This window comes from Protopterus annectens, chromosome 9.part0 (assembly GCF_019279795.1).
Source record: "Protopterus annectens isolate FY-2018-M chromosome 9.part0, PAN1.0, whole genome shotgun sequence".
NCBI lineage: Eukaryota > Metazoa > Chordata > Ceratodontiformes > Protopteridae > Protopterus > Protopterus annectens.
Window position 1 is genome coordinate 1,130,309,764 of NC_056743.1, and position 20,248 is coordinate 1,130,330,011.

The 20,248-nt window shown below is 39.8% G+C and overlaps 1 protein-coding gene across 1 annotated transcript in view; it reads left to right on the forward strand.

Moving 5' to 3' along the window:
* Positions 1 to 20,248, forward strand: part of SOAT2 (sterol O-acyltransferase 2) — a 380,502-nt gene that overhangs the window by 155,317 nt on the left and 204,937 nt on the right. Inside the window, exon 7 of the mRNA XM_044082202.1 lies at positions 16,625 to 16,670. Coding sequence (XP_043938137.1) covers positions 16,625 to 16,670 — 46 coding nt within the window. The remainder of the gene's footprint in view (positions 1 to 16,624; positions 16,671 to 20,248) is intronic.

A 20,248-nucleotide genomic window follows, 5' to 3' on the forward strand; every position in this document is an offset into this window, starting at 1 on the left:
GTAAATACAACAACTACACATAGGATGTGAAATGTAAATGTAGACTCGTGAACCAGGGACTGTAATTGTTCTGCTCTTTGATTACAACATCTGAGAATACAACTAGGCCAAGATGTTAAATGCCATAAAAAATCAATGATAGCTAACCAAGAGCAGATACAAACACTCATTAGTTGATAAATGTGAAACTTTTCTTCATGGATCATAGGATCATAGGAAGTTACTAGGCTATTGGCCCTGAGGCACTTAGAAACCTAGCTAAGAATTTAGCCCATGTTCCAACAAGTCAGCACCCTATGCCACTGTCCATAGGGACACAGGTGGAATCCCAGGGGGTGTATTTTCTATTCCCCATGCAGTTATTCAGGTTCCGCTTAAAAAGGGTTAATGAGGTACTCTGCTTGATATGGAGAAGGGAGTTTATTCCACAAGAGGGGGAGTCTCTGGGACACAAATCTATCCCACCAAGTATTATTGATGTCACAGACCAGGTTGAGGTTATGCGTTCAGGTTACTCGAGTGGAACTTGACTTGTGGATATGCAGTAGTCCTATCAAGGCGGGGTCTGAGGTTGCTTTGTATGTCAGACAGAGGTCACCTCTGAGGAGCTTGTAGGAGGCTGAGTAAAAGGATAGGGCCTTTAGCCTATCTGTGTAGGGTAGATGTTTGAGGCCCTGGTTTCTCTTGGTGAGTAACCTCTGTGGTCTCTCCAGCTGCTGCATGTGCTTTGTTAGGTACATGTTGAAAGGGGCATTGTATTCAATAATGGGTCTTATAAGGGAAGAATACAGGGATGTTATGATCACCTTGTCCCTGGATGAGATACCCTTGCTAATGAGGTGGGCCATGTAGAAAGCTTTCCATACAATGGAGGCAATATGGTGGTCATAATTCAGTTTGCTATCAACCTGGGTGCCCAAGTTCCTCATGACTGATTGCATGCTTAGGACCTTATTATCAATGTGATAATTTGTGGGGACATCATTCTCCCTAAAGGGGATGATGATGCATTTTTTCACATTCAGTTTAAGGCCATGTTTCTGGCACCAGTTATTTGTTTGGGTGAGATCCTCTTGGAGGATGTCCACATCACTAGGGAAATTAATAACAGCACCTAGCTTACAGTCATGTGCAAACTTGGTCAGCCATAGCACACTGGTTTTGGCCTGCACCTCAGAAAAGTATATCCCAAACAGCAGAAGCCCCAAGACCAATCCCTGGGGTAGGCTTCCCCTGTTTTAATTAGGTGGGTTCTATTAGTGAGCCAGCTTGCCACCAATTTGGTAACATATGGATTGATACCTAGTTGACAGAGTTTATCTATTATACCTGAGTGGGGAATAGTATCGAAGGCTTTGGCCAGGTCAAGATAGGTGGTGTGCACCTTCTTCCCCTCATCCATGCCCTTGGTAACTGTCTCAGAAAAAGTCAACCAAATTTTAACAAGCATGACCTCCCCTTGATGAAACCAAACTGTGTGGGATCAAGTGTCTGGAGGTTGCCATTGTCCTTGTTAATGAGGTCCATGATAATCCACTCCATGGACTTGCAGATCAGGCTAGTTAGGCTGATGGGTCTATAATTTCCTGGATTGGTGGATGCTCCACCTTTGTGCAAAGGGATGACAGTGGCTGCCCTCCACTCTGCTGGGATGAAGCCTGTACTCAGTCTTTGGTTGAATAGGGTGTTGAATGGTGCTGCAAGTTCCTGCCTGAGTTCATGTAGGATGCAGCCTAGGATGTTATTGGCTTCCATGGAGGCTGTATTTTTTGCCTATGATAGGGCAGTGATGACTTCCTCCAAGGTGGGGCAGGTACTCGGGATATCCTGTTTTACTAATGGGGGTACAGAGGGGTGAAATTTTCACTGAACCTGTCTGCCAACAGTTTGAGTATATCTACAGTGGTTGTGTATGTGGTGTCCTTGACCAACAGTTCTGAACAGATCTAGGTGCTTCCCTTGAGACTGCAGACATATGGGAAGAAGGCCTTATGATTGTCTTTAGTAGATGTGGCCAGTTTGGACTCAAAGTTTGCTTTGCAGGATTTCACTAGAGCTCTTATTTGCCTGTTCAGGCTAAGGGGAGATTGCTTCCAATTAAGCACATGCTCCTTCTTGGTCCTGGACATCAATTTTTTTCCAGCCTGGTGAGAGGCACATTTGTGTGTCTCATAATGAAATCTCCTATGACTAATATGTTGGGTTTATGTTTAGGCTTTAGTGGCTGTGAGACACAGATGTGTGGACTATGTGTGGTGTGTGGTGTGTGGTGTGGTAGCAGGGGAGTTTGCATGTGTTTTTGCCTCAGAACTCTCTTTTGTTTATGTATGTTTTTGTTGAGGACCTCCGCATATGTGGGGGGGGGGTGTTGTGTAGGTGTGGGTGGTGTTTGAGGTGTGGTGTTCTTGTTGCCAACCTTCTCACTGCCAGATAACAGGTTTGTGGGGGAGGGAGCAATGACACTAGGTGCTTGATGTAAATGCATCTCTCACAAATTGTGTTCCTAGATGGTAGTAGTACAGGGTTGTCCATATACATGAGGCAGTTGCTACACTGTCTCAGGATGCCCATATCAACCAGACTAGCAGGAGAAAATGTAGGAAACTTTACATCCATATTCATCAGAAACTGAAGGAGAGAGGCCAGTGAGAGATAAGAGGGTAAAGGGTGGAAGGTCTAAGAGTAGTACTACTAGGTGACCACATAAGTGCTACTAAGGGAAAATTTGTAGCTGGAATACCTCAAAAAAAGGGTTTAAAAATGTGCAGTTGAAACTCTGGATGCAACAAACCTGTTTACAGACTATGCCACTCAATTTAAGATTAAGAACACAGTAAAAAAACTCACAAAGAAGCACAGATTAACCACTTACAGACAAAAGAACAGAACTCACAGTATGAAAAAATACAGTTAAACAGTAACAAAATGCAGTAAAATGCATTTAAACAGTAATGAACTGCAGTAGATAGCAATGAAATATAGTTAATCAGTAAATTGCTTTAAAACAGTAGCTCACAATCACAATAGTAAAAAGCAGCTCAAATAAAGTAGCAATTCAGTAGAGTACTGTCATCAATTTAATAAGACCACCGACAAGCAGTAATAAATGCAGCAAACTAAATGGAGTTAAACTCCTAAGCACAAGCAGCAAAATGAATTAGGAAGAGGCACAGTTTTCTTAGTAGAAAGTGAGGAGACGGAAGATAATTCAAGGTAGGGGTGGGACTTCACAACTTCTCACTGTGCACAGTAGAATGAGCTGATGTGATGGGACTGGGGGACTGTCCAGTATCAAATTTATACTAGAGGTCAGCAACTCAAAGCCAACAAGCTTTAATGCCACAACAGCAGCTAGGTGGGTGCGTGCAATACACAAGATCAAAACAGAGGTAAAGACTGAATTCACTAAGTCTAAAAAACAGTTGCACAGTTTAAACAGATATGCAGCAAATGTTTTTAGTATATCAGAAGTGCAGAAAACTGCAGAAAAATATGCACTTATCTTTTCCACAAAAAGAATCACAGGCCTAAAGCAGATGACCTATGCTGACAGCCTTAAAAAAACTCCAGCTATATTCTGTCACATATCGTCTACTGCAAGACGATCTCTGCTTAACATACAAGGCCATGTCAAACCTAGAGCTGTTGGACATGCTACACTTAAAGACATCCCAATCCCACAGAGCCACACACTCCAGGGATCTAAACCTTGTCATCACAATAAACAAAACATGCTGGAGGGATAGGTTCCTGACCCAGAGACTCCCCAGACTCTGGAATAGACTGCCCATACATGTCAAGCAGAGCACCTCATTGGCCCTCTTCAAAAGGAACCTTGATGACTGAATGGGAGAAAGGAAATTCACCCCAGGGATTACATCAGTCACCCTGCTAAATGGGTGCAGGGAAGTAAATAGTGTGGGAAGAAATAGCCAGGGAATTGTTATGGCTAGGCTTGTATAGGCCCTGGGGCCGATAGCCTAGTACCAACCTATGAACCTATGAACCTATGAATCCAATCTCACAGCAGAGCAATAGCAGAAGGCCTATCTCACTGCAGCTTTGAGAAAACAAGTACAAACTGGTTTAAACACTGGCTATTTAAAGCAGAGAAACAGTAACCAGACAAATTATCCAATCAAAAAAACAGCCTTGCAGTAATGCCTCTAGCTAGATCAGACCAGACTGAATTCCCCCTTCCACAAAAAACAGCTAGGCCCCTCTAGACAAAAGATTTTACTACAAGCTCCAAAGGTCACAAACAGTAATAAATATTCAGCTCTATGCTAGTGCTTTTTAAGTACAGCAACAAGTAAAAAGAACAGAACAGAAAAACAAAATGGAGACAGAGATCAGAACAGAGGTAAGGACTGAATTTATTAAGTCTAAAAAAACAGTTGCACCATTTAAACAGATATGCAGCAAATGTTTTTAGTAAATCAGAAGGACAGAAAACAGTTGAAAATAATCACTTGTCTTTTCCAGTCTCATAGTAGAGCAATGGCAGAAGGCCTATCTCACTGTGGAGTCTATGATTTCTTTAGAAAAAAGATATAAACCACATAGCTAAAAAACAAAAGTCAGAAAGAAGAACAGAAGAGGAAGAACTACCCTGCACTTGAGACTTGTAACGTGCTTCAACACTTGTGTATCACTGCCTGGAAAGCCAGATATTTTAATCTAGGTTTTTATAATTCTATCAGACAGGAGCTGGTTTGAACAAAGTCTAGTAATCGGCATACATTTTTATTTCTTGTAATCTATTTGCTCAAAAAGATTAGTTTCAGTTTCCTTACAGAATTTGACATCTGTCAGTATATTTAACTATTAACTGTACTGCTTAACCCATTCTTTCTTAAGCATATTATTTATTCATTTTTAAAAAGCTTGGGGGTGATCACCACATTATTAATTTATTTGTAGATTGATTGATTGATTGATTGATTGATTGATTGATTGATTGATTGAGCTCAACGTTTTCTGGAATTCATAAATTCCAACGACTTGGGTCAACTTATCCACACCCCCACCAGGGGCAACAACATCCTAGACCTGGTCATTACCAACATGGGCAACTGGTGTTCCACACCAGAGGTCAATTCCTCATTGGTCAGATCCGACCACAAGCTAATCACCCTAGACATCCACATCCCACCCTCACCCCCCATTAGGGAAACCACCATAAATAATTTCTCCAAAACCAACTTCATGCTTCTTAAGACAGAAGTGGCAAACTTCACGACACCCATGCTGACAGACAATTGAGGTACGACTGCTAAATCCTATACCAATGCACTTTATAAGCACTTACACAAGTGCATGGATCGTGTAATCCCTAACAGAACCAAGATGCTATCCTCCAAAAAAAGGAAGCCAATCTGCTGGTCCTCTGCCATAAACAAACTCTACAACAGAAGAAAGAAACTGTTGCAAAAAAGAGTAAAATCCCATGATTGGAGGAACTCCCTGGTCAGCCTCAGAAAGAAGCTGAGATCCCTCATAAAATCCTCCAAAGCTAGTTATGAAAACAAAATTGCCACTGATTCTAAAGACAACCACAAAGCATTCTATAGCTATGCCAAGAATCTCAATGGCAACACTCAGATCTGCTCTGAGTTACAGCGCAATGGCACTAAATATACAGAACCAACTGATATTGCCAACATCCTGGCAGATAGGTTCAGTGCTTACTTTACTCCCCTCTCATCCCCTAAAGGGCCCATCTCTATACCGAAAGTTCCTGTAATTATGGCTGCACAGGTAAAACTCACACTCTCCAAAGTCAAGAACACAACATCCATGGGACATGACAACATCCTCGGCTGCATTCTACACGAACTACCGAATGAACTGGCACCCCACCTAAGTACCATGTTCAATCATAGCCTCACCTCAGGCTTTGTGCCCACTGAATGGCTCACAGCAATGATTATCCCATTCCACAAAGGAGGACCCACCACGGACCCCAGAAACTACCGTCCCATTAGCCTGACAAGCCTGGTCTGCAAGGCTATGGAACGTATCATCATGGAACTTATAAACAATGACATTGGTAATCTTCAAACTCTGGACCCTACCCAGTTCGGGTTTGTAAAAGGCAAATCATGTCTCTTAAACCTGATAGACTTCTTTGAAGCGGTCACCAAAGCCGTAGATGAGGATAAGGTAGTTCACACAGCCTATCTAGATCTTGCCAAGGCTTTCGATACCATCCCCCACTCTGGAATTATAGATAAACTCACTAAACTAGGTATAAATCCCTATGTCATAAGATGGGCTGCCAACTGGCTCACTAACAGAACCCACACTGTGAAAGTAGCAGACTACAAATCCAACTTCAGACCAGTGACAAGTGGAGTACCACAGGGTTCAGTCCTGGGTCCTCTCCTGTTTGGTATCTACCTATCTGAAGTACAGGCTAACACAGAAGGCCTTTGGCTAATGAAGTTCGCAGATGACTGCAAATTAGGAGCCATAATCAAAACTCCTAACGATGTCAACATCCTACAAAAGGGCCTCACTGAGACAGATGCCTGGTGTTAAAGCCATGGCCTCAATCTCAGTGCCAGAAAGTGCATTGTCATCCCTTTTGGTAAAAACTCTGTACCCATGAACTACCACATAGGTGGTAGTCTACTTAACACTGAAAGTGTGATAATAGCCCTTGGGACACAGGTGGGCAATAGTCTCTCCTTTGATAATCACATTGCCGCAGTAGTCAGAAAATCCTTCTACGTGGCACACCTCATCACAAAAGGTTTCTCATCCAGGAAAAAAGAGGTCATTGTTCCCCTCTACTTGTCACTCATTAGACCCATTATAGAGTACAATGCCCCTTTTGGTATGTACCTGACAAGACATCTACAACAACTGGAAAGGCCACAGAAATACCTCACAAAGAGGATTACTGACCTCAAACAGATGCCGTACGCAGACCGTCTCAAAAAACTCCAGCTTTACTCCACCGCATATCGTCTACTCAGAGGCGATCTCTGCCTAACATACAAAGCTATGTCAAACCCAGAACTGTTGGACATGCTCCACTTAAAGAAATCCCAATCCCTCTGAGCTACACTAGGGACCTAAACCTTGTCACCACAATAAACAGAACATGCTGGATGGATAGATTCCTGACCCTAAGACTTCCCATACTCTGGCACAAACTACTTATCTATATCAAACATAGCTCCGCATTAGCACTCTTCAAGAAAATCTTGATGATTGAATGGGAGATAGGAAATTCACCCCAGGGATCACTTCTGTGGCTCTGCTCGACAGGGGCACAGGAAAATAATTTTCTTGGGTGGCAAAAGCCAGGGCACCATTTGGCTAGGCTTATATAGGCCCTAGGGCCAATAACCTAGTACCTACCTATGAATCTATGAACCTATGATATTTCTTGTCAGATGGTGAAGGTCTGTTCTCATCCACCTCTCAATGGTCAGACTGCTCTGTTACACATTATTTGCATTTATAATTATTTGGCTTATCAATATGAGTGCTCCTTGAAGTAGCCATGCATTTCTTGAAATTTGGAGTGCTAAAGGGGTAGCTACAGAATTCAGAAACTGCATTTTTGAAGCCTATGTCTAACATTTCATTACTTACCCGTAAATTGTATATTTGATTTCCATATTATCTTCCAGCACCCTTATGAGAGGCCTAGCTAACTGATTAAATCTATGTTCCATAAATTGCTGCCTCAGGAATGATGATATGTTAGTCTCACAAACAGGTTTCCTTTCATTACTTTTCAGTAGGGCCATTTCTTCTAATTCTTTAGCCTTCGATTTTTGTAGACTTTTAGAATGACACTTGCTAATTGCTATCGAATAACTTGTAACATTATTCAGCAACTTATAAATAGGTTATTTCTCCAGGTTCCTAAACCAATCAACTTAGGTGTCCTGCATTTTAGGCATCAGATCTACCCCCAATAATAGGAGAACTTTCTGGAAGAATTGGATCTTAATCTTTCATTTTAATCCTTTACAGGATACATAAAACCATGGCAATTCATTAGATACTGAGTTTTAGCCACCAGAAATATTCAGTTCAAACATGTTGAGTTATACAAAAGTTACACAAGGGCTATGGCAAAAGCACAGTATCAGCATGTTTTCATATCAGTTACAAACTATTAATTAAGGATAGAAAATGTTGGTGCACCATACTGCCTTAAAAGTAAATTGTAAATAAGCCAGTCCCATATCTCCCTAGTTAAAAGAAATATAATCCTATTACAAAGATGTTGCCTAAGGATCTATGATTTAAGCTGTCGTTAGAAAAATATCAAAAAGCCAAAGGAGTGGATTTCAAGTCTGAGTAGAGTTGGCGTGAAAGTGGAATTCAAGAAATTAAATTAAATTTGCTAATTTTGAAATTTCTTTACAAGTACCTGGAATAGATATTTTTATGTTAGTTAATGGAAATTGTGTTGTCTTCTCAGCAGAAAGGAAATAATAGAATTAACACAAGGCAGTTCAGTAAGCTGACACATGGCAAGAACCAAGAAGAAGATATGCCTGAGGAAATGCCACTGGCTATCATGACAGAGATGTCTGATTAGGCTGAGACTCCTACAGAAAGACTTATTTTTTACAGTTGAGTTAGTGAAAATTAGTTGGAGACTGTTAGACTTCATGGAGGGATCCCAACTACTATCAATGCAATACAGAACACTTTCTTTTCATTTCGATTAAGTATTAAAGTCTGCACTGGGATGGTAATCACAGGACAGTAACACTGGAGTCACAAACTAAGGATATTCAAGCTCATACTGTGGATTTATAAGATAAAAATGGAATGACACCTGAATAAATATGTGCAGAGGAAGCCCACAAGGTATTCCTTCTACATTACAGACTGTAACTGCCCTGACCCATTGCTGCCAGATTTGAAACTGTAACCTTTAAAGAAAGGGCCTTGTCTGCATTATGGATACCCAATAAGGTGAATATGGTGAAGAAGAGATACAATTTCTGCTAACAAGACTACTCTCTAATAACAAAGCAGTAAGGACAAGCATTCTATACAACTAACCAACTAATAACACATATACTATTAGTTTTACTCCAAGTATAAACTTAATACAGGAAAACACATTCTATACCATCATCTTCAGCTTACTTTTGATAACTAGTATAGCACCTTTGTTTGCTAGTTATTATATGAAATTCTTCAGAACAACAATATGTCAGACTCATGCCATATATAACTATATAAATTAATTACATAACTAGTCATAAAACCTCTTCTTCTTTTGGCTTTTCCCAGTTAGGGGTCGCCACAGCAGAACTCTGGTCCGCTAATTATTGGCAGTCAATTTTTATGGTGCCGAGCTGCAAGTCCGACGCCCAACCTTCAACGAAGGAACACCCATTAATGCATGTCTTTCAAACACCACTCAACCACGGGGAGGACATGCAGACTCCACACAGAAGGCGCTCCAGCCGAGAATCGAAAGGGAGAACCTCTTGCTGTGAGGCGACAACGCTACCGCTGCACCACCGTAGCATATAACTAGTCATAAAACCAATTATACAAAATACTAAATTACATACAATAAAATACACTAGTCTAGTTACAAGGAGTGCATTATAAAAAATTTACTACAATGTAATAAATAAAAATGATTTCAATATAAATTAGCTTGTAAAACACATTTTTATGTATACGATCATTCAAACTTGGCAGGCTAAAGGTTTTAAAAAGCAATTGCCACTTTCTTTGTTTTCCATCCTGTTATGTAATCACCTAACCATATGTCTAAACGCAATACAAAAATTATGAAACTGTTTGCAAATTACAGAATGCTTATAGAAAATATTAGTTTCATCTTTAGTCATAATGCATCACATATGTTCATACATATTTTGTAAGAGCTTCCTTGTAGTTTAATCTACATAGATGCTCTTACAGCTGGAAAATTTTGCAATGTAAATCACACTTTTGAACTCACAAGTGTAGGATATCTCTACACAGGGGTTGGAATTCATAAACATCCACATCTTTAAACTAATTTGTATGATGAGCAGCCAAGCGCAGGGACTGTGAGATTCAGAAAAACACAGTTGCATAATTTGGCTAGATGTAAAAACATGGCCAGCTACTGTACATTATATATAATGAAATGGTGGGTATAATAATAAGGCAAACAAAATATGGCAGAATGATTCAAAAAAGATTTAAATGTCACAGAGACACTGTGCCTACATTACGTTTGTACTTGTGTTCAGTTAATGTAAGCCAAGGAATAAAGTTAGGGGTTGTCACGTCAATTGTAATTTTGTATCTGGAAGAAGCTATTATAGCAACTGCTGTAGTTCCTTTTTTGAATGCGTGTGTTATAAAAAAAAGAAATAAAAACTAATACATGAAAATAATCTGTTTAGCTAAAAACAAGGTTCCACAGGTTGCTGAGCTGCTAAACCCTCATGAATTCTTCACGTATATTCAAATGAAGGAATAACCTCTGGGCTACAAGACTGGCTTCTTGTTTCTCTATTTGTCAGATGATATTCCTACAGTCATGTCCCCTGGACCCTCCCATCATTGTCTGTAATTACCTTTAAATAACTGACCCATCGATTGTAAGTATTAAAACAAGAACACTCATCAGTCTACCTACTTAACTAAATAAACTTCTTTAAACTTCTGCAAGGCATCAGAAAGAGAGTCTCCTAGATCTACTAGCTAAAGTTATTTTATCTGGTCTAATCCATTATACCCAAGATCTTGCAATCAATTGTGCAAATGAGCAGTGCATATATAGGTGTTACCAAGCAATAGTGAATACTGTCAAGTTAATAGTGTCCCTATGAAGGCCTCTATGGCTCAATGAATCCATGATGAGTCTGTTTTCAGTGCAAGGTACTAACCTCCTGAGGGTGAGATGTTTTTATATGTTATTATGTTGTCAGCATGCAACTGCATGCCATTCTTGTGCAATATTTTATTTTATTCTTATAAGTGCTTCAATGTCATACTTGGTTAATACTCTGGCTCAATGTTTATGAGTAACACGGGCATGGGTATAAATAAAATCAGGTGTATTTTTCTTTCATCTCAATTCTGTGTTGTGTTACCCTGGCACATGTTTTAACAACATCTTCTCTATGTCTGATTCTGCAGTATACCTTGTAAATGCTCTATTTTTGAGAACATAAGTGACAAAGGAATAGTTTCAAAAGCATTCAGGTGTAATCACCTTGTCTCACTAATTATGTGTTCCTTTTTCTTAAAGTAAAATTGTGTGCATTCTGTCATGTAGTTTGCCACTGTTGACCCCAACGATGTCTTTTCATTTTTCATTGTTGATTTAAAAAGTTGATAGGTATGCTCCTTACCTATCCATCCAGTTTATTCCTTCTTACTTCAACCTTTGTGCTGCTTTGCCCTTTCTCTTTTAACCTTGGTTTTATTGTCTGAAGCCTGATCTGGTTCAAAAACAAATTATTGCACACATAACGAAAATGTAATTAAGCTAATGTCTGTTTTACAGTGTTTGGTAGCAACTCTGCAAATGTGCTACATGGCACATATATGTGTCTTCTTAATGACCCCTTACAGTCATGCAGCTTCAGTGGCTGTCCTTAATAATGCATTCATGTATGTATAATATCAGTGTGACAATCATGGGTTTATAGACATTAATGTCTGCCTTCTTTTTCACCTACCTCCATCCTGCTATATTCTTGTTCCCTCACCTTTTGTTATCCTGTGTGCTAGCTGCAAATTTCCTCTCTGTTGTATACTCTTTACAGCTTTTACTGTTATCCAGACCACAGTATCACACGACATATATTGCCAAAACAAGAAAATCATCTCTTTGTGGCCTAATCTGTGCAAAGGCTGACAGAGAGCAACTTCAGTGCCCATATACAAGCACAGAGAAATGACACTTCTCATCCTTCATCCATTGCCTTTTTTCATGGAGCCGAAGGGGCTACCAAAGTGTGACACCAGGCAAAACTGACATATGGTAACATTAGTAATTGCACTGTAACACTTTGTATGTTGTGCTTTAGTCATAATGTGATGTATACATTGTCAGTAGACTGAGAAGGATTGTGATTCCCTGATTATTACATGTTGAGTAGCAAAGTTAATTTTTTTCAGTCTTCACAGTGTTCTAATATGCCCCTTGAAATGTGTGTATTTTTATCTCTTTATTACCATAGGATCATAGGATCATAGGAATTTACTAGGCTAATGGTCCAAGGGCCCTTACAAGCTTAGCCAAATTTCCAAATTTTAGCCTTGTTACCTTGATCAACACCTATTCCCCCTGTCCAAGAGGGACACAGGTGGAACCCTCAGGATGAATTTACAGCTACCCATCCAATCATCTAGATTGTGTTTAAAGAGGGCCAATGAGGTTCTCTGTTTGATGTGAAGTGGGAATCTATTCCAAAGGTGCGGTAACCTCTGGGAGACAAATTTGTCCCTCCAGCAGGTTCTATTGAAGTCACATACCAGGTTTAGATCTTTAGAGTGAGTAACATATGTACCATTTGACTTGTGGATGTGCAGCATTTCCAATAAAGCGGGGTCAGAGATCACCTTATATGCAAGGCAGAGATCGCCTCTGAGTAGTCTGTATGAAACAGAATAAAGTGACAAAGTGATGGTTATTTCAGCCGATCCACACAGGGTAGATGCTGAAGACCTTGAATTTTCTTTGTGAGGAACCTTCGTGGCCTCTCCAGTTGCTGCAGGTGCTTTGAAAGGTACATGCAGAAAGTGGCATTGTACTCAATTATTGGCCTAATGAGTGAAGGGTACAGGGATGTGATAATTTCACTTTTTCTTGAGGCAATGCCCTTACTTATGAGGTGAGCCATACAGAATGCCCTTCTTACCACTCTGGAGACATGGTGATCAAAGACAAGGTTGCTGTCAACCTGAGTGCCCAGAGCTCTCACCACTGAGTGTGTACTTAGGGTATTCCCATTGATGTGGTCATTTGCAGAAACATCGCTCTTGCCGAACAGGATGATAATACATTTTTTTGTATTGAGTTTGAGGTCATGACTTTGGCACCAATCATTTGTTTGTGCAAGACCTTCTTGAAGGATGTTGACATCATTTGGAGATTCCATGACTGCACCCAGTTTGTAGTCTTCAGCAAACTTTGTCAGTCACAGTCCCTTGGTTTTAGCTTGTACTTCATAGAAATAGATTCCAAACAGGACTGAACCCTGTGGAACACCACTGGAAATGGGGCTGCTGTTGGAGGTGGATTCCCCTATTTTGACTTTATGAGTTCTATCAGAGAGCCAGTTCACAACCCACCTTACAATTTAAGGGTTGATGTCTAGCTGGGAGAGTTTGTCAATGATGTCTGGGTGAGGGATAGTGTCAAATGTCTTGGGCAGGTCTAGGTAGGCTGTATGCACAGATTTCCCCTTGCCCAGGGCCCTTGTGACTGTCTTGAAGAAGTCCGCCAGGTGTAACAAGCATGATCTCCCCCTGACATATCAAACTGGGTAGGCTCTAGTGTTTGGAGATTACCTATATCTTTGCTGATAAGGTCCATGATGATTCTCTCCATGGCCTTGCAGATAAGGCTAGTCAGGTTAATAGGTCTGTAGTTCCCAGAGTCAGTAGAAGCACCACATTTGTGCAGAGGGATAATGGTGGCTGTTTTCCATTCAGCTGGGATGAAGTGGGTGCTTAGACTGTGATTGAAAAGAGTAGCCAATGGTGATGCTAATTCTTACTTGAACCCATGTAGGACGCAGCCTGGGATGTTATCAGGTCCCATTAATACTGCATTTTTGGCCTTAGAGAGAGCATTTACGGCTTGCTCTTTAGTGATAGAAGGTAGAGAACAGGTGTAGGGATGTCATGAAGTATGTGTGGTGTGAATGGGAGAGTGAAGTTTTTACCGAATCTGTTGGCTAGCTGGCTCAGTGTATATGTTACCATTAACTACCAGTCCAGCGCAAATCTGAGACTTACCTTTTAGGTTATGGATGTAACTAAAAAACACTTTATGGTTGTCCTTGGTTGAGGAATTTAACTTGGATTCGTATTTTGCCTTGGAGGACTTCACAAGAAGTCTTATTTGCTTATTTAAGCTGAGGCGGAAGTGTCTCCATTTTAGAGTCCACTCCTTCTTACTCTTGGACAGCAGTTTCTTCCTTTTATTGTGAAGCCTGTTAATAGTGGTTGTCCACCAGGCATGTTTGCTTTTCCTTGAAGAGCTTGTTTTGGTTCTAACAGGTACTGCCAAGTCAATGCAGTTATACAGTTGCTTGCATAGGGAATTGGTGTAGAACTTGGCATAGTTACTGGTTCTGTCTGAAGGGAGAGGTGCAATGAAGCTATGTATGCCATCCCATAAGAGGTTATAATCTGCTATGAAGAAGTTTTTTAGTCTAGTTGCTGCTAGGGGAGGGTCAGGTGTGATAGTTACCTCAAATGAGACTGATTTGTGGTCAGATCTCACCAGGGATGAACTCACAGTGGGAGGGGAGGCTACAGTTGTCTCCCATATGTGTAAGCACCAGATCCATGATGTTGGTGGCTCTGGTGGGAGTGTCAACCAGCTAGTCCTGGGCACTGGAGCTGACAAAGTCAAGGAACCTTTGGACAGGCGAGTTTGAGCATGAGTAATTCACCCAGTCAATGATAAGGTAGTTAAAGTTACGAAAAATGATGGTGTTATGATGTATCTTGATAAACTCAAGTTGATCCAAATAGGTAGAGTGGGTGTCCTGATTCATAGAAGGAGTTCTGTAGCTGCAATGACTTGAATAGGTGTCCTACCAACAGTTAATTGCACCTAAAGTATCTTTAAGCCATCATACTGTTTGACCAATCTGGAGGTGTATTTATCCTTGATGAATATTGATACACCACTTCCTTTAGTTTTCTTCCTTTAGTTTGTGGTCTGAATGTGTGGAAGGAGGTGTAACCCAGATTGGCTGTGGTGCTTTCCACAGCCTTGAACCAGGATTCCGTGACTGCACAAATGTCTTTTTCCTCCAGGGTGAGGACTGCTTCCAGTGAGTGCAGTTTCATGTTAAGACTCCTAGCATTTAGCAACATGACCTTGAGGTTGTTTTTGGTTGGTATTGTTACATTGGGAGTTTTGTCCTTGTGACACTGCCTAAAAAAGGCACGATCAGAGTGGCAAGAGCTTTAGCCAGTAGCCGAAATCCCAGGGGTGACAGATGAAGACCATCTCTGGCAAAGCATCGAGGCATGTTGATCATGTCATCCCAGGCTGACAGATACTGGATCCCCTTAGAATATCACCAAAAACTAAGCCAATTATTGAAGTTAATCATTTTCTGTTTGTACTGAGGCATCATTCTAGGTGAAGGTAGAATGCTGCTTAAGGCTAAAGACATACCTGCGTGAGACACATAGTCCGAGATCTCAGCCATGTCTCTCTTCATATAGTCCAGAGAGGTATGTCTCAAGTCATTCACACCAACAGGGACTATAACAAAGTCATAATGGCACCTGTTGTTGAGAGACTTGAGTGCATGTGTAATATGGTGGATCCTGGTACCTGGCAGACAGCTGACTGTGACCTGAGCTTCTCTGTGGCATCAGTTGCTAATGCACTAGTATAAATGGACAAGCAATTTACTCCAGCCTACTTTTAATATGCTTCTATTTTCTATAAAAAAAACTTAGGACTGGAACCTAAAGTCTCAACTAAATCATTGCTACCCTGAACTATTTTCCAATGATTATAAACCATATTTAATCAAGTTACTATCAACAGATATATCTAACATAAAAGCTGTAAGAAAATTCTTATCAACTTTTGTTGTAAACAATACCTTTTTACTATTCAAAATATTCTGAAAAGCAGTTTCCTCTTAACTCTAGTTTCTAAAGTATGTTCTCCTAGCATCTTTCTCTCAAAGCCTCTGTCAACAAACAATTGTTTGACAAATACATTCACAAAGAAACATATCATCCACTGAAATCAGCCTAGACAGTCAAACTGACCTCTAGCAACACCAATGTTTGTTAATTCTGAACATTTTGCATTTATGAAAGTGAACTCGTCTGGCTGGCTGTTGTGACGTGGCAGAGTGGTAATAAATGTCAGTGATGATGTACGTGGACCTGTGAGGGACTGACTACCATAATGTGGTACATTGGCTGGTCTCATTGCTGCACTGCCAGCCAAGTCTGACAACTCATACTGAACCTTGTTGCAAGCAGCTCTGTAAAGAAAAGCTGGTCTGTGCAATGCGGTCAAAGATTTAATATAATGCAAATAAACAGCACATTTTCATCAAGTGAATTTATATAGTGTACTGCAATATAATTGCATAAGTTATACATTTTATGTTGAGGAGTGGGATATGGCTTTATGTAAACAAGATCATGGAATGACCTCTGTCTTTTATGAGGAGATACCATATTGCTCCTACATATATAATTCATAAATTCATGGCTACATCATTGTCCTTAGATGCTGCTTTTGTTTTATACTTTGGGAAATAATGTCATAAATAAATAAGGGGTATTATAAAAGTTTGTCACAGTACTACTGATAGTTTTTTTTAAAGAAGGCTTAAAGTTGTGAACAGAGTAACATGCATCTTAAGGATTATTTGAAGTTAATTGGATATTCTGTTTTGTTTTTCAGAACAGCATATATACGATGGAAATATGTAGCAAAATATTTTGCTCAGGTAAGATTTTTGGACTTCATTACCTTGTAAGCTAAATTTAGAAAAATGTTGATAATGAGGATAGATATCTCCCTTTTCCCACAATGTAAAAAAATCTGTGAAACATGGAACAAGCTGTGTTCAAGATAACTAGAAATCTTGTTACTACAGTGAATTACACACACAAATAAACACAGCAGCATACAAAATAAAAATATTCTCATCCCATTTCTGTGCATTGTGTAATGAGACTCTACAGCATTAATCCTTAGATTTAGGTCAATAAGTTGAACTTAAAAGACTTCTAGTCTGATCCTGAATGGCATATTTTTGTTGTCTGGATCTGGATGAATACGTATGTGACCCTCTGTATTATCTTTATTAATAGAGTTTAATCTTCTTGAGCCATTATAGTTTGCCTGAACCTTATTGTACAACATGTTAAACTTTTCAGTCGTTTTCTGTTTGACTAAAGTAGAGTGCCTATAGGTTTTCACCTGCTTTCTTCCTTGGCTGTGCTTGGCTTCCAGATCTCATCCTTTACACTGACCGCACTCTCTAAGATGTCTGTTATTTGTACAGTAGCTCTGTGTAAGATTTCTGGTACTGATGACACACAAAACACCAACTGCAAAAATCAGATAAGATGCTAAATAGCAATTTGAAAGTTATGCATCTGTCAGGTGGGGGTATTACATGTAGATAATCTGTTTAATATTAAAAGCCTTGATTAGCAGAAAATGTTTAACAATGGGCATAGTTGAAACATTCTCTTCAACTGTCTGCAATGACTTGTGTTCCCTTTTAATCACTTTATTTAGAACTTATTTAGATTGGGGGGGTCTATGGGAATTCTCAGGTTGTCTTCCTTCATAGCTGAAGCCAATATATTAATTGAGTTCTTTCAGATCCAGCTGTTTACTAATCATATCATGAGTTACAATTCCTTTCAATTCTTGGCCTACTTTCTTGTTAAGAGTTGAAGAAGCTCTCCAATGTGCATGGATTACCTGTGCTGCATCTGGATGTATTGTGGTATGGTATTTCCCTAGTAAAACGTCAAGTCCACCAAAGAGGTCTGCATATTTCTAGAACCACCATCAACAGTAGATTTGGATTATGCATCTTTCTAGCCATTCTTGCGTATTACTTGACCCCTAGCTCTCACTGATGTACTGTTAACTACACTGTGACTAAACCTAATAGAATTTTGTTGAAAGTGCCTAGAAGAAACATTTTAATCACAGCTTTTCATGCTGCCAATTCTTTTGGATTTCTTTTGGAATATATAAGTTATAAGTTATTTTTTTGTCCATATACTGTTCATTACCCTCACCCTATCAAAGCTTCTCTTATGCCAAGCAAACTCATATGTCTGGCTGACATACTGTATTTTCCAAAGATACATCTTGAAACATGACTGTATACTTATTGTGGGTCTGATCATATGTAAACAAAAATGAATTGCATGCTTTACAGTATGCTATGGGCATTTTAATAAGTTACATTACATTTCCACATTAATCTTTGCAAATTCAGTACTCTGGATTCCAACAAAATATTAAACTGTGCTCCAGTACCCAGGTTAAAATACGTCTGCCATTTGATGAACAAACTGTAAAAAAAAAGTGAAACTGTTCTTAGTACAATTTATTTTTAGGTATTAAAATAAAAAAAAAAAAAATAAAACATCACCATCTTTAAGTAATAAATTGCTCATTTTTTAATTTACTAATTGCTTAGTTACTGTGAGAACAGTTTCACTTATGTTTACATGTTTAATCACATGGCAATCAGAATATTTTAAATGTGAATATGCCATTTAACTTTGACTTATATGTGCTTTGGGATTTTATCATCATTTATAATGGACGAAAGAGCTCCCTACTGAAATGTTGGCACTCAGAAAAAAAGGACGAAAATCTAAGAGAAAGCAAATGTCAAATGTTACTCTTCTCTTTTAAACTTGTTTTTTTGCAGGGGTCAAGCTCCCTACACCCCCTGATAGGTGGGTGGCAAGCACCCCACCCCCTGAACTTATTTTTATATATATATATATATATATATATATATATATATATATATATATATATATATATATATATATATATATATATATATATATATATACCAACTCCGAGATTGCCATACCTCAGAGAAGTAGCACTCTCGGACTTGGTGTATGTAAGTCCATTTTTTCCTGCCATTCAGTCTCTATATTACTTGGGCCAGATTCACAAATGGCCAAATTCTGTGCAGAAACAGTGTAGCAGCTCCTGCACGCAATATGATTGCCGTGCGATCCAGGATAGGGCCATTTTCACATGCACGAGCAGTCCTATACTGTTCCTGCATGGAATTCCATTCAGTATGCAAATCACCTCATTTGCTGGTGAAAAACATGCAAATGAGGTGATTTTGCGATCCAGCAAGCTGAACAGATTCTGTATAGGAACAGTGTCAGTGCAAAAATGTATTTGGCTAGTAGCAGTAGTAGTAATAGTACATTTTTGCATCTGACAAAACGGAGACATGACAGCTCATGAAAAGCATGTATTATGTAGAACAGCAAAGCCAGTGGCTAAATATCACATCTTTGGCATGAAAAGGCACATACATTTTATAAAAATAAAACTTTTATTTTTTTGTATGGCCGATCTCGCCCATTTAAGCAAAGGACAGTGGCATCCAAACATGGGGGTGCCGAAAATAGAAAAAAAAAAAAAAAAAGGGAAAACCTGCCTTTTAACAGAAATCTGCACTTTGCCATTATAGTCAATGGCAGGCAGAATGTAAACAAGACAAGGGAGCACTGGTTGCCAAGGGGAAAGGGTGTGCTTGGGAATTGTAACTATGGACCTGCACACTGGGGTATGGAAATGAAGGGACCTAAACTGAATCACAGATTTCTACCTACTGGAAGCCTGCACCTAACTGTGCAGGTACAGGAATAGGGAACCATGTAGGCAGGACAAGAGGATGACTTCAGTTGGGGGTGTGTGTCATGCTTGGTGTAAACTTATTGGAGCCCTCCAGACGGTGTTTGCTCTTAGCTAAGCAGAGCTAAGGAAGGGGGTGTGTCTCACATTGTTGAGCACTGTTTTCCCTGCTTAAACGGGTGTGTGTGGCACGCAATGGGTTTAAAAAAAAAAAAAACAGGAAATAGCAGGTCAGTTCACATCTGAGCTTAAACGGGAATGCAATGGGAAGGGAAAACAGCAGCAGAAAGGCATTCAAGGAGAACTAGCATAGCTGGCAGGTGAAATGTATCAGAATCAGCCAATTGCACAGGCAGCAGCCCAGCCCAGCACAGTACTATAAACTATGCAAACCCCTTTCACTCTGGTTTTTGCCACAAACTCTACACCACCGGTGTAAACAGATGGGGACATTTTACCTGACAAAACTAACAAAATGATAGGGGATGCTATTGCTCTCATGCATCAATATATGCAAGAGGCTGAGGGTGGTGAATATGTGAATGCTGATGACCATCCCACAGTGAGGAGGAGGAGAAGAGTGTACAGACCCAGGGTATCCTACCAGGGCCTACATGAGCTGGAGAAAGTGGAGCGCTATAGGGTGGACAGGGCCATTCT